The sequence below is a fragment of the Clarias gariepinus genome, chromosome 17, assembly GCF_024256425.1.
Source record: "Clarias gariepinus isolate MV-2021 ecotype Netherlands chromosome 17, CGAR_prim_01v2, whole genome shotgun sequence".
NCBI classification, from domain to species: Eukaryota; Metazoa; Chordata; class Actinopteri; order Siluriformes; family Clariidae; genus Clarias; species Clarias gariepinus.
Genome location: NC_071116.1, coordinates 12,736,304 through 12,760,617, shown reverse-complemented (window position 1 = coordinate 12,760,617; position 24,314 = coordinate 12,736,304). Strand labels below are relative to the sequence as shown.

Sequence of the window (24,314 nt, the reverse complement as noted above, 5' to 3'; positions counted from 1 at the left end):
AGATTATTGGATCATTTCTTTGCCTTCAGCCTTGTTTTACAATATAGAACAAAATAAAGATCAGGAAAGACCATGGGCTAAATATGTGTCCAAAATTTGATAGGTAGCCTTTATAGTATGTATATATAGACTATAATATAGTAGTATTTATATACTATAATTTATATGGATTATATACTATAATATAGTAGTATTTATATTTTTATACTAGTATCTAGATTCCGCATCTCCAAGGTACTTCAAGTTCAGCAAGTGACCTTAAATCAATATTGATATGCGAAAAGTAGTACTTTGTGTCGCACTCAGTGATAATACAGGACAGTAAATGTTTGGGTATGCCTTTACGTTATGCTCTTACTCTGACTAATAAACATAGCTGTGATGTCTACTGTTAATACACTGCCTGGATAAAAAAAGTCACACACACTAATATTTTGTTAGACCACCTTTTTTTTTTATTATAGCTTTGGCATCATTTTGATTAGGAGGATTCTTAACCCAATTTCTGTTATTTTAAATCAGTAGTTTATTCTTTGCTTAATGCAAATATTTTTTTTATATTTGTGATAAAGTGAGAGAGAAAATGAGCTTATGGAGTCCAGTTATGGAGTCTCCCATTCATGACTTCTTTTCATTTTAGATATGTTGCCATTTTAGAACAGAAACACATTTATAGCATACCCTTAAGCAATAAGTTGAAAACTGACCTTTTAGACCACCTGGAAGTGTACCCTTTGAGAATGTAGTTCACTTTTCAAAACTAACAACAACTGAAAAATGCTACAGTGCAGCCTGGAAATGCAGCGAAAAGGAAAAAAAAAAAAGGAATGCAACAGTTTGGTCATGGCAGTGGGTTCTTGGTTAGATACATTTATTGCAACTAGGGATATGTGTCCTGAATTTTATTAAAAAATAAATAAATAATAGCCCTCATTTTAATGTCATTCAAACAATTCATATTTATGTCCCTATTTTCATATTTTTATTGGGGGTGGATCTGGCAGTGGTGTGTCACTGACATCTGGGTGTAGAAGGGTTGCTTGACCTAAAACATTTTTAAAAAACTATTTTAAGCTGTTTAACAGATCTAGATGTAAATGACAGCAACTGAAAGATGGAATTTTGATCCACCATCTGATATTCATCTTCTTGAACTATCCTTCATGTAATATTCTTTGGCTTTTTGTGTTTTGAGTTTCAAACATAGTACATAGCCTGTAAATCACCAATAAGGCACTGAATTTAAGGTCAAGGTCTTAGCAAGTTCCCATTTCGGGCTCTTAATCCTCTAGTGGTTTACAAAATTCATACTGCGCTGATTATCTGTAACCTCTGGATAATTCTCAGAATATGACGAATGTGATCTATCTTTTTTGCAGTTCTCAAGTTTGATGTCAAAAACACTTAATAGCTGAGAATTACTTGCTTTCATAAATATGTTGCCACAAATGTTCCTTTTTTCTGTAAATCTTTTTCTTAGCATGCGTAGATAAAGTGCTGTAATAACAAGTTGAAGAGCCTCTGAAACCTGACTTTATGAGTCCTTCATAATTGTTCAAGATTATTTAGACATCATTTTCTTATCATAAAGCTGTGGCATCTTTAGATTTAAAAAAAATAAGTTTGCATTTTATGAAGCATAGAAAGATGTTACTTATATAACATAATATTATAAACCACTATGGTAAACCCCTTAAAATTTTGGGTTGTCTAAATTTATTAGACTTCCAGAATCAACACAGAACAATCGTTCTACTGGAGGAGGTAATCATCACTGCATGTATCAACTTATTAAAAAATGGTCAAGGTTCTTATACAGCAAATATACCAGTACCACAAAGTCCATACATTTGCTGTAATTTAAATTTATTTAATTTTTTTTTTGCCTTTTTACATTTTTGGGCCCTGCATAGTTATCCCCCCCCCTTTTTTTGTTAAAATAAGCTGTTCTGTTCTTTTTTTTTTATTATTATTACCTTTTTCTGGCTAAAACTGATTTTTCCCCCTTTGCTTTAATTACATTTCATTTGGAGATATAACAGCAAAAAAAACAAAAAAAAAACCCCACACATTTAGAATTTTAAATAAACCCAAAGGTCTGAAACTGTCCCTTTATTCTTTGCTTCCAAAATGAGGCAATATGGTTGTACATACTATCAAAGCTTTCTCATTAAGTCAGTGATCTTCAGTAACTACTTTATCCTGGTCAGATTCAATGTAAATCTGCACTATGCCAGGAACACAGGGAAACACCCACACACTCATTTAAATTAAAGTGTAGACAAATCACCTACTTGTTTTGGAGAAGATTTTATATGAAGATAATATTAGATACCTTGACCTGAGCCCTGTATAAGACACTGTGAGGCAACAACACTACCCGCTGTGCTGCCCTTTTGGAATTAAATTAAACTGCATTATACATAGTTAGATTTTGCTCAGATTTTTCTAACATTGATGAATTATTTCCAATTAATTACTATACTTTTAACCCCTTTCCCAATTACAGTTTTCCTCAAATTTTGAAAACACATTTCCAGAACTTCCATGTCTATTTCTCAAAACTCTTAACCACTTTGTCAAAACTTTACACATCTCTTCAATAAGAAACAAAGCACTCAAAACCATGTTCTCTCTTCTCAAAATTAATTCTTTACACAAAAGCAATGCACACATTCTTGAGAAGTAGGACAAAACATGTCCATCAAATGATATTGTGTTTTTTCATAAAATTCAGAAATAATTAATATTCTCACTCACTTATTATCTACAGTATATTACTTTATCCAGTATACAGGGTCATGCGGGGCCTGTCCCTGTCCCAGGAGACTTTGGGCACGTGAAGGGGTACACTCTGGACTGGGTGCCAATCCATTGCAAGTCACGAACACATACACACACAACAACACTACAGGGAACCCATCAAGCACAGGGAGAGCATGCAAACTCCATGCACAGAGAAGCAGGAATTGAACCTGGCTGTGAATGACCTCAACTCAATCAGAAAATTCATCTAAACTGTCCTTACTTAAATACGTTTTACATTTCCTTTAGAACGTTTTTGTGTTTATTTCCTGTTAATAGTAATTTATTATTTTGTTTTAAAGTATGATTAATTATTAACTTATTTTTTCCCAAATACACAATCTGCTAATGTTTACTATTGATGTTGATAGGTCACCTATACCATATGGTAGGAATTTTTAGTGGTTATGTATTTATTTTTTTGTACAGTAAATTGTTCCCACAATGCTATCTTAACATTTAAGAAACATTTTATTAATAGGATTACTACTTTACTGTTTAAGGTAAAAAGCAAGGATAGATTTTTCACAGTAACTTGAAGCAAGCCATTGTTATCATAATTAAATACTATTAACAGTGCTGTGTTAAATTCTTTAATAATTATATGATGGTTACATAAAATGATTGGTTATTTGACAAAGACTATGTTTTAAAGAAAATAAATATGTCTGATAGTTTTGACAACTTAAAAAAGGCCCTAAAACGTGTGTCATATTTTAAAAATTTTACAACTGAGATGCTGGTTTAAAACAGGGTTTGGTGTTTGATGACATACATCTCCCTATTTAACAGTATATATTAAGTTTTTTTTTTTTAATCAAAAAATTTTTTTGTCCCAGTTCTCAAGAATAACTAATATGCTTCTCACAGAATATCAAATAAACACGGATAGAATAAATTCAACACACTATCATAGATGTTTTGGTTTTATGGCTTTTTTTAGATATTTAAATGCAAACAAAGTGTATGAAAGTAGGTTTCTTGTTTCTTGTTTTTTTTTGGTCCCAAAAAGCATTGCCAGTACTACATGTACTGTATATACAACACCTTTGTCACCTATTTTACAGAGTATGTTGCAAAACTCACAATTTTTACCTATGTAAGTTCAATGATGTGGAGAAGTGCCACACACTCATGGTGTCCATGTTCATGCACTTTCCACTGCCATGCTATAAAGAATATGTTGAAAAGTACCATGCAACAAAACATGGATTATTGACCAATCAGTTGCAGACCAGAGTGACCTTTCGTTACATAAACTTTCTTATAAATTACTACGTAGGCTGGCTGTTCCTTAGGTTCAGTTCGTATGTTGGCAAACTGGGAGTGATTCAGTTTTTTTCTCAGTTGCCTCTATGTACTGACAGCAAAATGAAATGCTGGGTTTAAAACCCTGAACATTTTCTTCAAAATGTAACAATCACATAAAAATAGCACACTTACAGGTTCTGTTGAAAAAATCCATTTGATGAGTATGTACACACTGAACAGAAAAAATAGAAACACAGTTATCATAGCAGGCTTATAATCCTGGTTTGCATTAAAATGACTAGAGGCATCACAGAAATTGTGATGAAATTAATTAGTTTTTTCATATTTTCACCCCTCACACACACAAAAGTAAAAACAAAACAAAAAAAAAGAATCCTGCACAATGATAACACAATTCAGTATGCACTCCTGAATAAACAGACATACATCAAAATCTTCTCTAGGGTTCAGAAATGTTGATACGGTAGAAGGTATAAAACATGACGTTGGCAATGTCATGCATAAATGTCCAGGAGCTAAATGGAGACTCTGTGGTGAACCCTGTCTGACAGATGCATTGTCTAGTGTTTCACGCTATATACAGTACTATAATATATACAATACTGTACTATGTACTGTCAAGTTGTGTGGTATAATTTTTTATTTGGCCAGGCAGTGTAATTCACATAACCACACAATGGCAAATTAAATTTGTGCACAGTTGATGAACAATATACCATACACATGGTTCACACATCAGTCATTATATGGCAATTACAGAGATTGAGTTAGCAGTGAAAATAACATTTGAAAAAAACATACTGTACAGACAGAAAACAAAAAATTGGGGAAAAACGATGCATGAAATAAAATGAGCCCTAAGCACCCATTTATATTGCTGAATCTGGCCATAATACTTCATCAATGTTGCACACTATGTCTTCTCTAGCAAGACAATGAGGAAAAAATCATATTGTCTAGCATTTTTATTCTTTAGCAGTTTGGTCACAGGCTTCCTATGTAGCCTTAATGTGGGCATCCTTGCGTAGGGTTGGTGATTGTAAACTTTCCACAGCCATGTTGAATAAACAGAACTCCTCAGTTGGGTCAAGGAAGAAAGAGTATGGTGGAAGATGCTGAACTGAAAATAGTGGGTGAGATTGGAACTACACTTTTGGAGGAGATCTGTGCTTTTGTCGAAATGTTCTGATTACAGTTGCAACAATATGTCTGCTCTGGTTTGGCTGGTCTCTCTCTCCAGTCTCTCTCCATTTCAATCCATGATTTACAACAGGCGTCTCCAAATCCAGTCCTTGAGGGCCAGTGTCCAACACAGTTTGGTGATTTTTCTTCTCAAACACAGCTGATTAAACTAATGTTAATTACTAGGTTCAGTGAGTGTGTTCAGGTGTTGGTGAATTACAAACTGTGTCACTAACCCTCCTGGACTGGATTTGGAGACTCCTGATTTACAACATAGTCAACTAAAGTTCTCTAACTTCATTGGACATTTGATGCATGTTTGCACATTCTAATGCATGTTTGATCAATTTCTTCAATGGCAAAGAAGTAAAATTGAGAAAATGACAACATCTTGAGCTAGGTTAAGAAAAGAGCAGACTGAAAAACATAGTTCCTTTAAAAAAGGGTTAAAATGTGAGGATAGGGATGTGGTTATTGTTATGCCAATCTGGACTACGTTTTGCTCCTTAAATGTTAGGTTTTACTAACTGGTTGAAAGTTTTAATTTTAGTGTCTAAAACTCATAATAGTGTATTAACTCACATGTTGCATGCCAGGACCAGTAACTGTCTCTAAAATATGAGGTAATTTGACTTTTTCTGAATGGTTAGGTGTACATGTTAATGTATAATAAAAAAATATAATTCTTGATACCTGTCAAAAAAAAATACTTACTGTACTTTTAAAATTATGTTTTAAATGCGTATGTAAAATGTGTAGGGCAGTGGTGGCTCAAATGGTAAAGGCTGTACAGTAGGTTACTGGGTTTCTGATTGGAAGGTCGGGGGTTTGAGCCCCCGTAATGGTAAGGCAATTTTGCTGCCTGGTCTTGGTGTTATTTTATAAGTATTAACATATTACAGATCCTACTTTTTTATAGATAAATGTGCTTCATTACAGAGCAAAAATAAATACTGACCCTGATGCAAGAATCTGTTTTCTTGCCAAAAGACATAAGAGATAGTTTTTTAGCCAAAGGAAATAAAAGTGAAATGTGGTAAAAGAGAGAAATAGTTGTATTTCTTTTTTATTTTTCTCCTTCATATGTAGTTATCAACAGAGAAAAAAAAAGGAAAAAAATAACTCAGCTTACAAAGAAAAAGAAAAATTTAACTCCACCATCTACAAACACATGAGCAGATGAGCAATTTTGTATGAGCTCGAGATTGTCTCGATACTGAAACACCCTTGATGATCACGGTATGTGCAGCCAGTTGTAGAGAGGCCATTAGAATTAGAAAACACTATTTCAAGAGTCAAAGAAAAGATGAAGCAAATATTACAGCTTTACTAAAAGAATGTGAAAGGCTCAAAACATGAGCGGCAGAATAAAGAAACAAAAAAGTCAGCTAAAAAAAATAAACTAAATAAGAAAAAAAAGAAAACTCAAATGCAAAGAGAGGAAGGTACCTGTCTGCTTGATTTTAGCAGTTAATCCTTTCAATTAGCCATAAGCCTTTGACTATAACGGCAACCTCGGTCATGTGGTGTAACTGGTTTGTAGCAATTGGTGTAAGCAGCAATTCTCAAAAAAATGTCATCATAAGGACGCATTTGATTATTTGTATTTTATTCACTCACTCACTCATCGTCTATACCGCTTCATTCTGTAGTCAGGGTCGAGGGGACCTGGAGCCTATCCTAGGAGGCTAAGGGCACAAGGCAGGGTACACCCTAGACAGGGTGCCAATCCATCGCAGGGCACACACACACACGTACGCACACTCACACACCCATTTACACACTACGGGCAATTTGGGAACGTCATGTAATTTATTCATTTAATTAGTAATTATGTGGAATAAATTTAAACCCTCTGTTAGAGTGCAATCCTACAACTGAATACATTTTCACAAAATTTGTTAAGTAATATTTAAAAAACAAATGTACATGGAATAATTTCCAATGTTGAATAATACCCAAAATGCTGATTTAACACTTTCCGAGGATACTTTATGGCCTTTTGGTCATATATAAGCAATCTGAGTGTTTATTCAACACTGGAAATTTTGCTGTGTTTCTAATGTCCCTTTCAATATTTGGAAGGAGATTAAAGTAATATAATAATATAATAATATTATATTAATTAATATATATAATATGCAATTATCTAATCAACCAATCACATGGCAGTTGCTTCAATGCATTTAGTGGTCCTGGTCAAGACAATCTCCTGAACTCCAAACTGAATGTCAGAATGGGAAAGAAAGATGATTTAAGCAATTTTGAGCGTGGCATGGTTGTTGGTGCCAGGCGGGCCGGTCTAAGTATTTCACATCTGCTCAGTTACTGGAATTTTCACGCACAACCATTTCTAGAGTTTACAAAGAATCGTGTGAAAAAGTGCCAATTGGGCATTGTTTAAATGCCACGGGGTACCTGAGCATTGTTTCTGACCATGTTCATTCCTTTATGACCACCATGTACCGATCCTCTGATGGCTACTTCCAGCAGTATAATGCACCATGTCACAAAGCTCGAATCAATTCAAATTGGTTTTTTGAACATGACAATGAGTTCACTGTACTAAAATGGCCCCCACAGTCACCAGATCTTAACCCAATAGAGCATCTTTGGGATGTGGTGGAACTGGAGCTTCGTGCCCTGGATGTGCATCCCACAAATCTCTCAACTGCACGATGCTATCCTATCAATATGGGCCAACATTTTTAAAGAATGCTTTCAGCACCTTGTTGAATCAATGTCACATAGAATTAAGGCAGTTCTGAAGACGAAAGAGGGTCAAACACGATATTAGTATGGTGTTCCTAATAATCCTTTAGGTGAGTGTGTGTGTGTGTGTATATATATATATATATATATATATATATATATATATATATATATATATATACATATATATACATATATGTATGTATGTATGTGTGTGTGTGTGTGTGTGTGTGTATGTATGTATAATATACTTATCACCAGCTGACTATGTTGTCAAAAAAGAATAATTTTTTATAAAATTCATTCTTTTTTGACAGCATATTTAGCTGGTGGTTAGAATCAAGAGTTCTTTTCCCACATCGGGTCTCTGTGCATGAAGTTTGCAGGTTCCCTTATTCTTGGTGAAACAGTTTCAAAGCTTTTGTCATAAAAAAGCTAAATAGATTTTTTAAAATATTTATGGAACAGAAAAAAGCAACCCAATCATTTAACTGCTTAACTAGCGTAAGACAATAGCAGACTGAAAAAGCATTGTTCCTTTTTGCTGTAATATGACCTACTGTTTGTAAAAAAATTTGGATGAAAAAATCAATCTCAATACCAGAACAACTTTTATTTAAAATGCAAATAGATGTTGTGTCAGTAGTTAGTGCACATTCATGTACAGTGTTGTCCCTGGAAACCAGGGGAACTTATTTGGTTTAAAAATAGAGACGAAAACGGTAAGTGAGATGAAAATAAAAAAAAAAGTTATGGCCTTTGTTAGACTTTAACACAATACTCATGCAGATTCAGCAGCTTACTGGAGCTGAATTATTGCATATATATATATACAGGCTTCTTAGCAGGGCAAGCTAAATTATTAAGCAATCATTAACATAAAATTCTCCACAAATGTGTCCCACAGTTTCCTGGGTATAAGTGATAGTAACTGTTTTGATTATCAATTAAAACGTCTGTGCAATAACTAAACTTAACTAAGATATCTTTACCATGTGGGAAGAAACACAGGTATCATATAGCTTCCACTAGGAGCGCTTGGTGCTGGATGCAGTGAGAAAGCAATTCAGTTGATCATCCAAATGATTATAATTGCTGTCAGATTTTAATCATTTCTGCTGCAAGAAAATGCTAATAGTGAAACCATTAAGTACAAATAAAGCTTAGTCAAATATAATAGTCAACATGCCTTTTAATGCACGAAACAGCTGACAAGAAGAAACCTTTCTGCTGAGGAATATTATTACTTCATGACATGGCTAATAATAAAATGTATTGTTAATTTAACTAGGCTGAAATGTAATTAAAAATTTATAGTAAAGTGTAAGTGTTTTTAAGAAATCACTCAAATGTTAGCTTGTAACACATTCTTAAAAGTAAGATTTTTCTTCTACTTTGCAGCTGGACCAGGATCATACTGTAGGTCAACAATGTGTAAAGTGTTGACTGTTTTAACACGCTGTTCAACCATGGGCTTTACTTAATTAAAATTGACATCTACTTTATATACTGTAGGATTTACTGTACATATCCTTTAAGTGTTTTTTTTATTTCACTGAAAAAGGCAGGATCCAAAATAGGTTGTATATTAAAAAGGACATAATTTAAAGTAATAATTTCATTAGTGTATTAAAAGGCCTTATTGTACTGCTGTTTATTATCTGTCTTATATACAATACTAATAAAATTTGACTTGTAAGCAGGCATTATTGGTGAGGTTTTGTGTTATGCTAGTATCTTCACGTGGCTGGATGTCATTAAGCTTACTTAATATAACTTTTTCTTCTACAGGTTTCTGCAGAACAACAGCATTCAGACAGTGTCCAGCCGTGCATTCAGTGGCTTATTCAGACTGAGAAAGTTGTGAGTCCGTTTTTTTCTCCAGGTTCTTCTTTTGAGAGCAAGCTTGATGTATAAGTGTAACATTGATTGTGCTGTATTGTGAAATTCGTCCCGAATTGCACTAGGCAAGCACTTATTCAAGGATGGCTTCAGACACTCCATCTATGTGTCAGGTCTCTCAAAGTGTAAACTGCAAAATCCTCTAACAGTTGAAATTCAGTGGAACAGGAAATTGTGTGCCTGCATAATAAATTGCATTGCATGTTTTTACAGTGTTGCAGAGATGTAAGGTTCCATTTAGACTTTCTTTGTTTTTTGATTGGACTGAACTCACAGAGCTTGTATAGCTAAGCCTATGTAAAGAACAAGTGGACTAACACACTGTGACTGAAAACAATATGGCTCAACTTTGACAAAACTTAAACAATACAATAGGCAAACAAGCTACTGTAGCTGAAAAGATAAGCACAGATAGGAAGCTTGTGGTTTTAGACCACAATAATTCATTAGTATGATGTAGGGCCTTCTTTTGCCGCCAATACAGCGGCAATTCATCTTGGCAATGACAGATACAAGTCCTGCACAGTGGCCAGAGGGATTTTGAGCCATTCTTCTTGCAGAATACTGGCCAGGTCATTGCGTGATGATGGTGGAGGAAAATGTTTCCTAACTCGCTTCTCCAAAACACCCCAAAGTGGCTAAATATAAATTTACTGTAGATCTGGTGACTGTGCAGGCCATGGGAGATGTTCAACTTCACTTTGATGTTCATCAAACCACTCTGTCACCAGTTTTGCTGTGTGTTTTGGTGTCTTATCATCCTGATACATGGCACCATCTTCAGGATACAATGTTTGAACCACTGGGTGCACATGGTCCTCCAGAATGGTTTGGTTGTCCTTGGCAGTGACGCGCCCATCTAGCACAAGTATTGGGCCTAGGGATTGCCATAATATTGCAGCCCAAACCCTCACTGATCCCCCCCATGTTTCACTCTGGGCATGCAACAGTCTGGGTGGTACCCTTCTTTGGGGCTTCTCCATACTGTAACTCTCCTGGATGTGGGAAAGACAGTAAAGGTAGACTCATCAGAGAACAATACATGTTTCACATTGTCCACAGCCCAAGATTTTCACTGCTAGCACCCGGACATCCCTTTCAGACAGCTTCCTCTTGCGTCCACAGTTACTTATGTTGGTTGTGGTTTGTCCTTCTTGGTGGTATGCTGGCATTACCATGGATACCGTGACTCTTCGCAAAAACTTGGTCACAGATGCACCAGCGAGATGCGCACCAACAATTTGTCCTCTTTTGTCTGTTGTGTGCATTGCAATATTTTAAGCAAAACTGTGCTGTTACTCTGCTAATTTAACCTTCAGTCAATAAAGATTGAGCACCAGGCTGGTCAGATTTAGCCATGAAACCTCCAACAGTAAATTGGCCAGTGTTTTTGTGTGTATTATGTATACAGGAGTTGGACAATGTTTCACTTTCATTGTCCAACTCCTGTATACATAATGGGTTCATGTCTGCTGCATGCAAATTCAAATTAAATTTCATGTGGCAGCTTCTCCACTGTCCATACATAGTTACATGTGTTTGCATAGTATACTGCCTACATATAGTTCTGCCTGGATGACAGCGAAAAATTTATAACGGGCACAATCCATTTCTTTTTGTAATGTACTGCATGATGCAGTTAATGTTGAATGTTTCATCACATGCAGCATTGGAGAATTGAGCACCAGGAGATATTAGTGTTAAGTGCAGTAATCATGTATACTGTGTGTTTTTAAAGAGTAGCTGCTTATCTCAACAGGCCATATACACAGTAAAGCAACTCATGCATAGGGAGGATTTGATAATAAAAATGCTCACTAAATATTTATGTAAATTTTCTTGCATGATATCCAGCACCACTGTTTCCTAGTTTAATATAACCACAGCATCTCATGCTGAAGTTCCTGTTTTTTTTTTCTGCAAAAGATGCAGATCATTTGCATAATCTTTTGTAGAACATTTGACTATGTGGATAATTTTTAGATTTTCTTGTGGAGAACTTTTAGATTTCCGCTGTTCTACGCTGTAAGCACAAAAGGAAGGTTTTTCCCAAGAAAATACACAATTCTAAATAAAATTAATGTTATAATTGTTGATAATGCCATCAACGATTTGAGCAGCAGCAGATAATAATAATAGTAATATAATATTTTTAAAATTATTATTATTATTATCATTATAATTAATATTAGTTATGAATTTAAATAAAAACAGAGGAAAAAAGTGAAAAACAGGAAAATATCCTTTTTTTTAATCTTTTTTTTAACTTAATTACCATATGTTAGGGTGTATTTCTATTTTCTAAAACTATTTTGACTGTATGACTGAGGTCACAGAAAAAAGAGTGAACTGGTATTTCATATTGTTTGTATAGTATACATTTACTTTCCACCAACATTCTTATTTAGTAATTCCCAAGCATATTTTCATACTAGATATACTATAAACAATATATACACATCACACTATGATGGCTGTGTTTGTTGATTTATGATGTGTTTATTTTATTTTGAGAAGGGCGTTTGAGTTTGAAGCCAATCATTAATTTTTTATTCTATGATAGCTAGACAGTATGTAAACATAGTATGAAAACATAACCAGCAGGAACCCTTACATTTTATGACCTTGTTGTGTAGTTGTAATTAGGTTGCAGCATTATTAACTTGAAATATAAACTTTTTGTTGTATACAGTATTTCAAGTTGATATTGCAATAAAATATTTCAATATTAACAATTGCAATAAAAATTGCAAATATTGCAATTGAACTACTGCAAATTTTGGAACAATGTTGTTTTTGGAAGATTTACTTATTTACGTTTACTTATAGCATTTATGCTGCTTAAAATACATTCACACATCAGTACTGTAGTATGTCTGTGATCGTTTAAGTTAAAAAATCCCAACAAGTCTCAGTATATATCTCATGTGAGCAAAACAATCACACTTCTCTTTAGTGTTGTAGTGTTATCTCTTTAAAGTTTCTGCCACAAATATTTCTGTGATGTTCAACATGGCTCCCAAACACAGAGAAACTACTGCTAGTGCATAGCGGCAGCTAAAAAAAAAAAAAAAGTAAGTGTACCTAGAAGAACTGATGGTTTTTCTGGTTTTGCAGGCAAAGGGTGGTCACACCAAATACTGATTGAATTTGGATTTTTTCCGTTTATTTACTTTCCATTTTGTTAATTATTAATAAAATTTAACTATTAACACCTCGGTATTGAAAGTGTCCAAGAGCATGGTGATACCATCATTTTCACATGTAAAAAATTTGGAACAACCAATTCAGCCAAATCAAGTAATTGGGGATGACTGGACTTGATCAGACAGATAGCCAAGAACCCAAGTGTCACTATAAATGAGATCCTAAGATCCATTGTGAAGATGAGAGACCCTTACAGAAGGACAACCAGCACTGCAGCACTTCACCCATCAGGCCTTCATGGTAGAGTAACCAGACAGAAGCCATTTCTCACTAAAAGGCACAAGACAGCCTGCTAAAATTTGCCAAAAGCACCTGAAGGACTCTCAGCCTATGAGAAGCAAAATCGTCTGCCCTGAAGATATACAGATTAAACTGTTTGGAACCAGGAAATTGGGCACTGAGCATGACCTTATTAAAACCATCCTTACAGTCAAACACAGTGGTGGCATGCTGGGGGAATGTATTTCTATTACTGAGACTTGGAAACTAGTACTGTATAGAGACTGGGACTGGGAGACTAGTCATGAAGCTTGTAACATCATTCATAAGCAGATGTGTACTTTAACCAAGTACTAAGAAAATCGGAAATTTCAGTTTTTATTTTTTAAAAATAAATTAACAACCTGTTTTAGGTGTTGTGTGTAGAATGATGAGAAAAAACTGATTTGAATTAATTTAATATGAGTGTAACGAAAATGTGGAAACTTGAAAGGGTCTAGTTTCAGACCCAGGTATTGACAGAACAATTTAGGTTTTCCCATCTGGGATAACACAGGAAGACCAATGGCTTGCTGATTGCAGTGGTCCGTTTCACAGTGTACTTTGAAATTTGCTCCCTGCTTCTCATGCTGTGTACTTTTCCGAGAACTGCTTTCCAACGAGAACGCAACACTTCTAAAACACTGGCTGGATTGCCTGTTAAGCATCAGAAAAAAGGTACCATTTTAGCGCATAACTTTTTTCTGCCGCTCAACTGCCAATCTAGCCTTTGTGAGGAAACTCTGATTTTGTGAGGTTAAAAAATAATGCAGGTGGTATTTTCTTTTTTTTTTTGTTTTACAATTGAATATATTTTTGAAAGCAGTTTAGTAAGGGCAGTATTTTTGCAATTTTAAATGCGTTAATTACATTTTCATATACAGAGCTATTCACTTAATAGAGGCCCAGAATAATTCTGTGTTAACTCTCGCTAGGATGAAGCAATCTAAATGAAACAACATACAATGCACTCCTTAGTTCATGGAGCTTCAAACCCCAGATTCAGACCACCATTTAATGTCGGTACCACTCAGTCACTCAATAACCTCATCAGGATGGTGGTTGTACAGTAATGGGCAGGGGGGTGTCTTTATGGTGCAAACCTATTGGGTCACCAGTCTGTTTAAGTGATGTCAGAGGGAATTAATATAATACGATGAAATATGGTGCTCCTGACGTGCCCTTAAAGAGTATTATTGAGAGGATGGTACCAAAACTGGAAACGACGGGACTATTGATTCCTTCTCATGACAGAGGTTGTCTGAAAATGTCGCAGGGCACAATCGGTAACGGGAAAACTTTGTCTGCCGCAGTCGCCTACCAAATCTCTGCGACTCCTCGTACAGGAGACTTGGAGGTCTTATTCCACATGTCAGAAAGCTGCAATTTTGTAGAATTTGTAGAATTGCATGTGTATTGTGTCATTGTCATTTAGGAGCTTAAAGCATGTGATATGGAGAAAAGAGTCAGATACTGTCACTGGTTTCAGTATGTTCAGGTAGAGTACATGGAGCACCAACATTGAAATGTGTCTGGCAGAAAACTAAGATCACTTCCAGCATCGCATGTAAATGCAGTCGATTACAAATTGAACTTTTTGTTCAGATTGCTTCATCATAGCGAGAGTTTTTACATAATATTCAGGACTTCTTTCGGTTTTACCACCACAATAAATTACAGTGCTGAAAAGGTCAAGCATTGTACAGTAAATTCTGTATGAATCTTTTTTCTATTTAAATCAAATTAATATGCGAAGAACAATTCAAACATTTTAATTGCAATATGTTTTTAGTTTTTGAGGTATTTTGGCACTGTTATACTTTCATATTCAGCTCTCATGGAGAGTATCATTTCCTTGTTTTTTTGGCAGGCACCATTGCAAAGTTATCACGTTGTGACAGTAATACAATGCGTTCAGCCAACATGTCACACTCATGCTCTTGAAATTCATGCCAACCCAAGTGATACAGGTGGTCTGGATGGTTTCTTGCATTTGGCCTGTGCAACTGCCAGCAACTCTAATCTGCTCTTTAACAATCAACAGTTTGAGTCCTCATCCCACTTCACCCCTATTAAAGGGACCATTCCTGCCATAATTAACATTCATTTCAGCATGCACATGTAGGTCGTGCATGTGTTTTTGGAATCAGAATGTGTACATGCAGGATAAATATTTGGTAAAATGTACAGTCTAAAGTGTATTATAGAATAACATCACAAAAAAAGACTAGATAAATGCTTGTGGAGAAAAGAACATTTTGTCATAGTTTATTTTATCATCGTCAGCTGGTCTTTTTCTTTTGGATTTAGTAGAGGCCACTTTCATATCAAATGTTTGTAACACGTCCTGATCACACTCCTTCCCCGTTAATAAATAAGTACCAAAAATATGTAAATACCTTGAGATAGAGACAGTTATTAATCATTAAATGTTGAATGTAAAGCTTTTTAAATCATGTTACATACAAAAAGAAGTAAAAGGGGTGATAAAAGCACCAATAGTGCATTTGCTTGGTGATTTATCCACAATGTGAACTTGAAATTTCCTAAAATAGGTTGAGAGCTTTGGAAACTGACACAGCCAAAATAATAATAATAATAATAATAATAATAATAATAATAATTGCTTTATTGTGTCCCTTTTTACTGACTTTATTTGGGCATATAAATAACCCCTGATTTAAAGGATTTGTTCTCGAAGAACTACTCACACTTAATAACTAGACTTAAGCATAATATAAATAGGTGGACCTCTTTGACAATTTTTTTTTTTTTGGAGGAATTAACACAATTAAAATGTACGTGCTCCTCCAGTTTACTTTATTATTTCAGTGCATACCGTGTTATTTAAATCATAACCTTTTTAAAGGTTTGAATGCAGCTACAGCATTAGTAAGTTTATATGAGATAATGAAAAACTCAGGATCAAATTCACATCTCTCCTGAAGCCAGTGGATCTTTGCCCAACATGCAGCTTTGTTATTGGCCTGCTTTGATCAAACAAATGCTTAGAAGGTTTTTAAATGATACAGACTCCCTGTGGGTCTGTATGGAATCCTTTGCTTGTGCTCCAACAACACTAACATCTCTTTCATTCATTAATAATTTTAAGGAGACCTGGACAGTAGTTGAATATTTTTTGTTATTTAATTCCCTTTTGGTTTGGGAAGATGTCAGAAGATATCTCTGTCTCCCCAGGAATTTGATCAGGTCCCCAATCACATTGAACCCTGATTAGCTTCGTCAGCTAGTATTGGCCTTCGAACCTAGGTAAAAAAAAAAGAAAAAGTTATTTACATTATTTACAAATAATGTTCTCAAATCTTTCAAGACACTTAGAATAGATTATCAACTTCCTAAAACTTTTTAAAATTTCTCCAGTTACATAATTTTACTCAATCTGAAATGAGACAGGAAAACTTGCTAGGAAATGTCTGTTATTGAGAATCATCTCCTTCTCTCAGGGGCGCTGAAGGGTCAGATTTTATAGCTGTATGGCTCTCTTTTATCAGAAACCTCTTCATTTTTAAATCCTCTAAGAAAGGTTTGGGAAAGTGATATGGACCAATCATTTACTTATGATAAATGGCTTTATATACAGTGAGGTCAATAAGTATTTGATCACCCTGTGATTTTGCAAGTTCTCTTACTTAGAAATGCTAAGGGGTCTATAATTTTCAGCATAGGTGCATTTAAACTGTGAGAGACAGAATCTAAAAAGAAAAATCCGGAAATCACGCTGTATGATTTGTTTAACAATTTATTTGTGAATTACTGTGTTAAATAAGTATTTCTTCTTCTTCTTTGTCTTTCGGCTGTTCCCCTTCAGGGGTCGCCACAGCGAATTATCTGCCTCCATCTAACCCTATCCTCTGCATCCTCTTCTCTCACAATAACTAACATCATGTCCTCTCTCACTGCATCCATAAATCTCCTCTTTGGTCTTCCTCTAGACCTTTTGGCTGGCAGTTCAAACCTTAGCATCCTTCTACCGATATATTTACCATCTCTCCTTTGAGCATGTCCAAACGACCTCAATCTGGCCTCTCTGACTTCAAATCTCTATCTCCAAAACATCTAACATGGGTTGTCCCTCTGATGAACTCATTCTTGATCCTATCCATCCTTGTCAGTCCCAAGGAGAACTTCAACATCTTCAACTCTGCTACCTCCAACTCTGCCTCCTGTCTTTTCTTTAGTGCCACTGTCTCTAAGCCGTAGAGCATCGCTGGTCTCACCACTGGCCTGTACACCTTTCCTTTCATTCTCGCTGACACTCTTTTATCGCACAACACACCTGCAACTTTTCTCCACCCATTCCAACCTGCCTGTACCCACCTCTTCACCTTCTTTCCACACTCTTTGTTGCTCTGGACCGTTGATCCTAAGTACTTTAAGTCCTGCACCTTCTTTACATCTGCTCCCTGTATTCTCACTGTTCCTCTTGGGTTCCTCTCATTCACACACATGTATTCCGTCTTACTGCGGCTAACCTTCATTCCTCTGCTTTCCAGAGCATACCTCCACCTCTCCAAATTTTCTTCCACCTGTTCCCTGCTCTTGCTACAAAGCACAATGTCATCTGCAAACATCATAGTTCATGGAGACTTCTGTCTAACCTCGTCTGTCATCCTGTCCATCACCAGAGCAAACAAAAAGGGGCTTAGAGCTGATCCTTGATGCAGACCCACCTCCACCTTGAACTCTTCTGTCACACCTACAGCACATCTCACCACTGTCTTACAGATCTCATACATGTGTAAAGGTGTTAAATAAGTATTTGATCATTTGCTTATCAGCCAGATTTCTGACCCTCAAAGATCTGTTATTTTGCTTTTAAATAGTCCAGCTAAACTTTGCTCATGATTCTAAATTAGTAGCACCTGTTTGAGGTTGTTAGCTTTCATAAAGACACCTGTGCACCCCACAATCAGCCAAGGTCTAAGTAGCAACATGGGCAAAACCAAAGAGCTGTCAAAAGACACAAGAGACAAAATTGTAGACCTTCACAAGGCTGTAAAGGGCTACAGGGTAATTGCCAAGCAGCTTGGTGAAAAAAGAACAACTGTTGGAGCAATTGTCAGAAAATGGAAGAGGCTAATGATGACTGTCAATGTCCCTCGGATTGGGGCCCCACGGAAGATCTCTCCTCGTGGGGTATCAATGATGCTAAGAAAGGTGAAGAATCAGCCCAGAACTACACGGGAGAAGCTGGTCAATGCCGTGAAGAGAGCTGGGACCATCGTTTCCAAGGCTACTATTGGTTATATACTAAGACGTCATGGTTTAAAATCTTGCACCGCACGGAAGGTTCCCCTGCTTAAGTCAGCCCATGTCCAGGCCCGTCTGAAGTTTGCCAGGGACCATCTGGATGATCCAGAGGAGTCATGGGAGAAAGTCCTGTGGTCAGATGAGACCAAAGTAGAATTTTTTGGTCTTAACTCCATTCGCCGTGTTTGGAGGAAGAAGAATGATGAGTATCATCCCAATAATACCATACCTACAGTGAAGCATGGGGCTGGAAGCATCATGCTCTGGGGGTGTTTTTCTGCACAGGGGACTGGACGACTGCACTGTATTAAGGAGAGGTTGAACGGGGCCATGTATTATGACATATTGGACAAAAACCTTCTTCCCTCAGTCAGAGCATTAAAGATGTGTCGTGGCTGGGTCTTCCAACATGACAATGACCCAAAGCACACAGCCAGGAAAACCAAGGAGTTGCCCTGTAACAGCCCCGAAACCTGACAGATCCAGAGAAGATCTGTTTGGAGTAGTGGGCCAAAATCCCTCCTGCAGTGTGTACAAACTTGGTGAAGAACTACAGGAACCGTTTGACCTCATTAACAAAGGCTTTTGTACCAAATATTACAATTTTTTGACTCAAGTGATCAAATACTTATTTAACACAGTAATTCACAAATAAATAGTTAAAAAAAATCATACAATGTGATTTCCGGATTTTTCTTTTTAGATTCTGTCTCTCACAGTGGAAATGCACCTACTGTATGCTGAAAATTTTAGACCCCTCCATGATTTCTAAGTAAGAGAACTTGCAAAATCACAGGGTGATCAAATACTTATGGATCTCACTGTATGTGAGGAGGTTTCATAAATCAACCTAAATTTTTGTGCTCGAACAAACCTTTAAACTTTTATACAGAACATATCTCATATAAATGTAATTCAGAAACGGGAACATTGATGTGTCTATTTTTGGATTGTAAGAAAATTAAACCCTTTTGTACTATATACCTGTACCTTTTAAATTGTAAATCTTCACTAGATCTTCTTTTTGATTTAAACCGTTTACTAAATTTCATAACTTATCTGGCAAAATTTTTGTACTGTATGAACGCTAAAGATGTTTTTGGCACAAGTGGCTAATCTTCTTCCTTTGGAAAAACTTACATATGACTTACAGAACAAATCTAAACTATTCTGGGATCTACTTGAACAATCACGACCCTATCTGACCATCATTTTTCTCTTTTTTTTTCTCTTTTTTTTCTTTTATGTTTTCTTTTGCTGGACTGTTTTGCCCTTCGGCTTCTCCATGATTACTCTTTTATATTAGCAGGATATTGTTTGTGTTTAAATGTTTGCTCTAGGTGTCAATTAAAAATTGATCTGGCTCTGCTTTTTTGTTGTTGTTGTTGATAAAAATCAATAAAAATATATTTTAAAAATCGCCTTATGTTTCACCAAATAGAAGTGTCTAAACTACCCAAAAGAAAAGAAACAATATAAATAAGAACTTTTGTTATTTCCTAACAAACCAAACCACTGTGTGGTACAACTTACTATTGTAGCGGTAAGTCAAATGATGCTGACTTTCTACAACCCTCTATTTACAAGTTTTGTACAGAACGTATTTACAAAGAGCAAATTCAATCCAATTTTATTTTATATTTATATAGCGCTTTTACCAATGGTCACTGTCGCAAAGCAGATTTATGGAATGAAATAACTACTGTAGAAAAATGCAAATCAAAAATTCAACTGCCACATGTTAACGACAGACCCAGAATATTCATAAAAATCAGGATAAGTACAAAGGAAACACAAATGTTATCAGAAAGAGTAAACAGAGAGCCATACACAGTATGTCTAAATAGGGGGGAAAAAAGCAGAAACACATTATACAGTAGCAAATGCATGGGTCTGCCGGAGAATAGATGGAAGGGGTTTACATACTGTAGTCTCACCAGCCTTTATCCTACCAATCACGAGTAAGAATCACTCAACAATCTAATATTGCTATCTGATACTACTTTAGCTACAGTTGTGATCAGAAGGTTACGGTACATTAACATAAACGCCATGGCAAGTTTGGCCATTCAGTGATTTCTCTCAACTTTTTTGTTTTTTTTTTAGGTAGAATTATTGTACCACATACAACAACATTGAAAAAGTATTTGGAGCAAGTTTAGTTTATTTAAGGTTCTCTAAGAACACACATTCGGGGTCTTTAAAGGGTCTAAATCAAACACCCACTTAGATTATTGATTGAGAGGAGGAGATAATCCCAAAATGTCTTTTCAGTGCCTCAACCTTCTGTTAGTGATCAGTGCATGACTACAGCTGTTAGCTTTTCTGTACAAACATAAAATGATTTAGTTTGACAGCACTCACTGGATTGACCAGTACACACACATTCATGTCAGGAATGACAAATTTCAAGATCAGTATTAAAAATTGTACGCAAGACAAATTTTAGACAAATACCTGTAAGTCTACCTAGACTAACATTCCTTGACTATCATTCAAAGGTTAATGTTAATAGAAAACAAAAACAAAGATTAAACCTAACATAAACCTACTGCCCTGAAAATCAAATTCAAAAACTAATGAAAAACTCAATTTACAAACTTAGTGGCTTAGTGGTTAACACTGTCATCTTGCACTTCCAGGGTCCGGGTTCCTGGCCAGGTTTGATTCCCGCCTCTGTATGCATGGACTTTGCATGTTCTTGGTGGGTTTCCTCCTGGTACCCTGGTTTTCTCCCACAGTTCAAAGACATGCAGATTAGGCTAATTGGCATTCCTTAATTTCCAGTATGTGAGTGTCTATGTTTGTGTGCCCTGCAATGGAGTGGCACCCTCTCCAGGGTGTACCCTGCCTTGTGCCCCTCCATACAGGATAAAGCAGTATGGAAGATGACTGATTGAGTGAGTGAGTAATCAACACAGTGGGATAGTGGTTAGAACTGTGGCCTCACACCTTCAGGGGTTAAGGGTTTGATTCCCACATCTACTGTGGTTTTCCTTCAGGTACTTTGATTTCCTTCAACAATCCAAAGACCTGGAGAGTAGGCTAATTGGCATTTCCAAATGTTTAAAGTCAGCTCCCTCAGTAACCCCAATGCCCTCATGCTTGACTACAGGGCAACTCCAGCACATTTTTAAATACCCAAGATGCTAGAGTAATAATTCAAATAATTCACATGAAGTGATGAGTTACTGCAAGAAGTGGAAGTGGATGCATTACCTGTTACAGCAATTGGAATATGGAATTGTCACAACTTTGTTTAGAAACAAATGTCTGTTCACTACTCACATCACACATGGTGTGCATAGAATACAGAAAGGCATTGATCACGCTACTGGTGGATTTCTGACTAGTGGATGTCAAAAGCTTGCCTTTTTCTTTCCAGTTAGTAAGTTCCCTTACAGTGTTGTATATAAAGTTTTTCTATCTTTAAATTTTAAATGTGCATAAAGGTTCTTTTGCTATCTTATTGGAATATTTAAAGAAAACATCCAAACAATACCATGTCAGAGTCTCATGACTATCAAAAGATTATTTCCAATGGATGACTGAGAACATAGGGAAGAAAACAGTTATAGCCAGGCTATGTCCGATTCCCGAACAAGGCTAGGGATCTCAATCAATCTCACTTAGACCATAATGCTACAAAATCCTACATTCGTCGCTGAAATGTGAGTATTGTTCAGCATTACAGGCAATCCCTGTAAATAATATTTAAAATTGTTTGAAAAAAAGTTTAGAAACCAGATTTGTAATGTGGTCTGACATTTTTGTACCTCAGTCTATTATCTCAACTGATTCTTTTAGTGATCATTAGAGTGGGATAAATGTGTTTAGAGTGCTGCACAGCAGAAATTTTGTTTCAAAGTTCAAAGACGTGCAGATTAGGCTAATTGGTTTTCCAAAATTGTCCATAGTGTGCAAATGAGTGTGTGCATGTGTGTGCCCTGTGATGGACTGACACCTCGTCCACGGTGTACAGTCTCCTGGGATACTCAGGCTCCAGGCCCCCCACAACCCTGTAGAGGACAAAGTGGTATAGAAGATGTGATTGAGTGTTAAAGTAATATGTAAGCTTTTGTGGAAAAACCATACTACTACTTAAAACCCATGTGTTGTGTTTTCTTGATTTTATTCTGTGTGACCTTTTCCCCTCTAGGTTTATTAGTCAGAACAACATCACTTCTTTGGGACCCGATGTATTCAGCGATCTCGATAAACTGCAGTGGCTGTGAGTACAGCACACACTTCATAGACATCAAAATTTGATCATTTTACCTAAAGAATTTATTAGACAAAAGGACATTACATAGCAGTGGGTAGATCAATAGTTTGTATCACTCAATCAAACCAAAATTTTATTTTATAGTATAGACATTAAATAAAATTGATCTGCAACGGCAGCTTAAGTTTCCATGAAAGTAGGAACATTTTAGAATTAGTGTGACAAAATTCAAATTACAAGACAACCATGCTAAATACTGAAATGTGTTGAGAAGGTGTTGAGTAGTTTTAGCACTGCTTGTCTGTTTAGATGTATTTTTTAAGTAAAAAAAGAATAGACTGCAATATCTGGAGCAAACATGTTGTTCCAATTTTGGCCTTATACTGTATGTAGTTATCTCAAAAATAGAAAATAATCGCGGCCTATAGTAATGTGAACACAGCTTAGTCAGTATAAATGACACCCTCTTTGGCAGATCTCACTGCTTTTGTAACCAGTCGTTCTTTTCTTGTCTAACAATCTTTCTATTATTGTTTTGTTTCATCCTCTCTTCCTTATAGAATGCTTTTAGTTTGTTAAGATTAACAGGATGTATTGCATGCAAACATCCAAAGATCCTCAATGATGGTTAAATCAGGGGCCTGTGAGGGCCAGTCCGAAAGCTTTATTTCGTTTATTTCATGGTGTTGTGTATTACAAGGAATTCATTGTGGAATTTGGACAATTGTCCTAAAATAGACCTTCATTTTTCACTGCAACTGACTTGTTTTCTCCTGGCACAGGTTTTTTTTTATCAGGATATGTCTCAGAATCTGTACATCATCTGTTCTGGCATTACAAGATCTTGGACTTCTTGACTACAAAATAGTGTCTATCTTGTCCCAGATGTTCTGGTCTCCAGTCCTCACTGTGTCATGTCTTGACAGTGTTTGTAAACATTTATCTGCTCTGTCATGGTTAGCCATTTGTCAGATTTTTAGATTTTTCTCATCTTAGACTTTAGTATTTGTGGGCATACACTAAGTATGGATGATTGGAACTATGGTCTTTGTCCCGTTACGATTTCAATTGGTGGCATGCCATGTTCCAGAAGAGAAGCACAGCAAAGCCGAATATGGATCTTAACAGATGTGTTTGTGTTTTTCCTTTTTTAGGAGTTACCTATGTAAATTCCTTTCTCTGCTTTGCAATTCAATTGGACTTGATGTTACATGACTGATATCTTAACCATTGCAAAACTCTGGTAAATCATTGCTTTCTATTTACTACACCAACTGTTATCACAGTACACCATCTGGGGAATCTCATGCCTTGCAAAAACGAATGGTTATGACTATAACCTCTGTTCCCTGAAGGAGAGGAACGAGGTACAACACATATAGTATGGGATATCACGCCCTCTCGTGTCCTGGCTGAAGCCACCTTTATTCACGCCGTAAAGGCAGGCAAACCTGTGGTGACGTAGGTGTAGCCCCGCCTA

General features: G+C 36.0%; 1 protein-coding gene across 2 annotated transcripts in view; it reads left to right on the top strand.

Moving 5' to 3' along the window:
• Positions 1–24,314, top strand: part of rxfp2a (relaxin family peptide receptor 2a) — an 86,419-nt gene that overhangs the window by 31,925 nt on the left and 30,180 nt on the right. For both annotated transcript variants that reach the window (XM_053516413.1, XM_053516412.1), the window contains exons 6-7: positions 9,763–9,834; positions 22,769–22,840. In XM_053516413.1, coding sequence (XP_053372388.1) covers positions 9,763–9,834; positions 22,769–22,840 — 144 coding nt within the window. The remainder of the gene's footprint in view (positions 1–9,762; positions 9,835–22,768; positions 22,841–24,314) is intronic.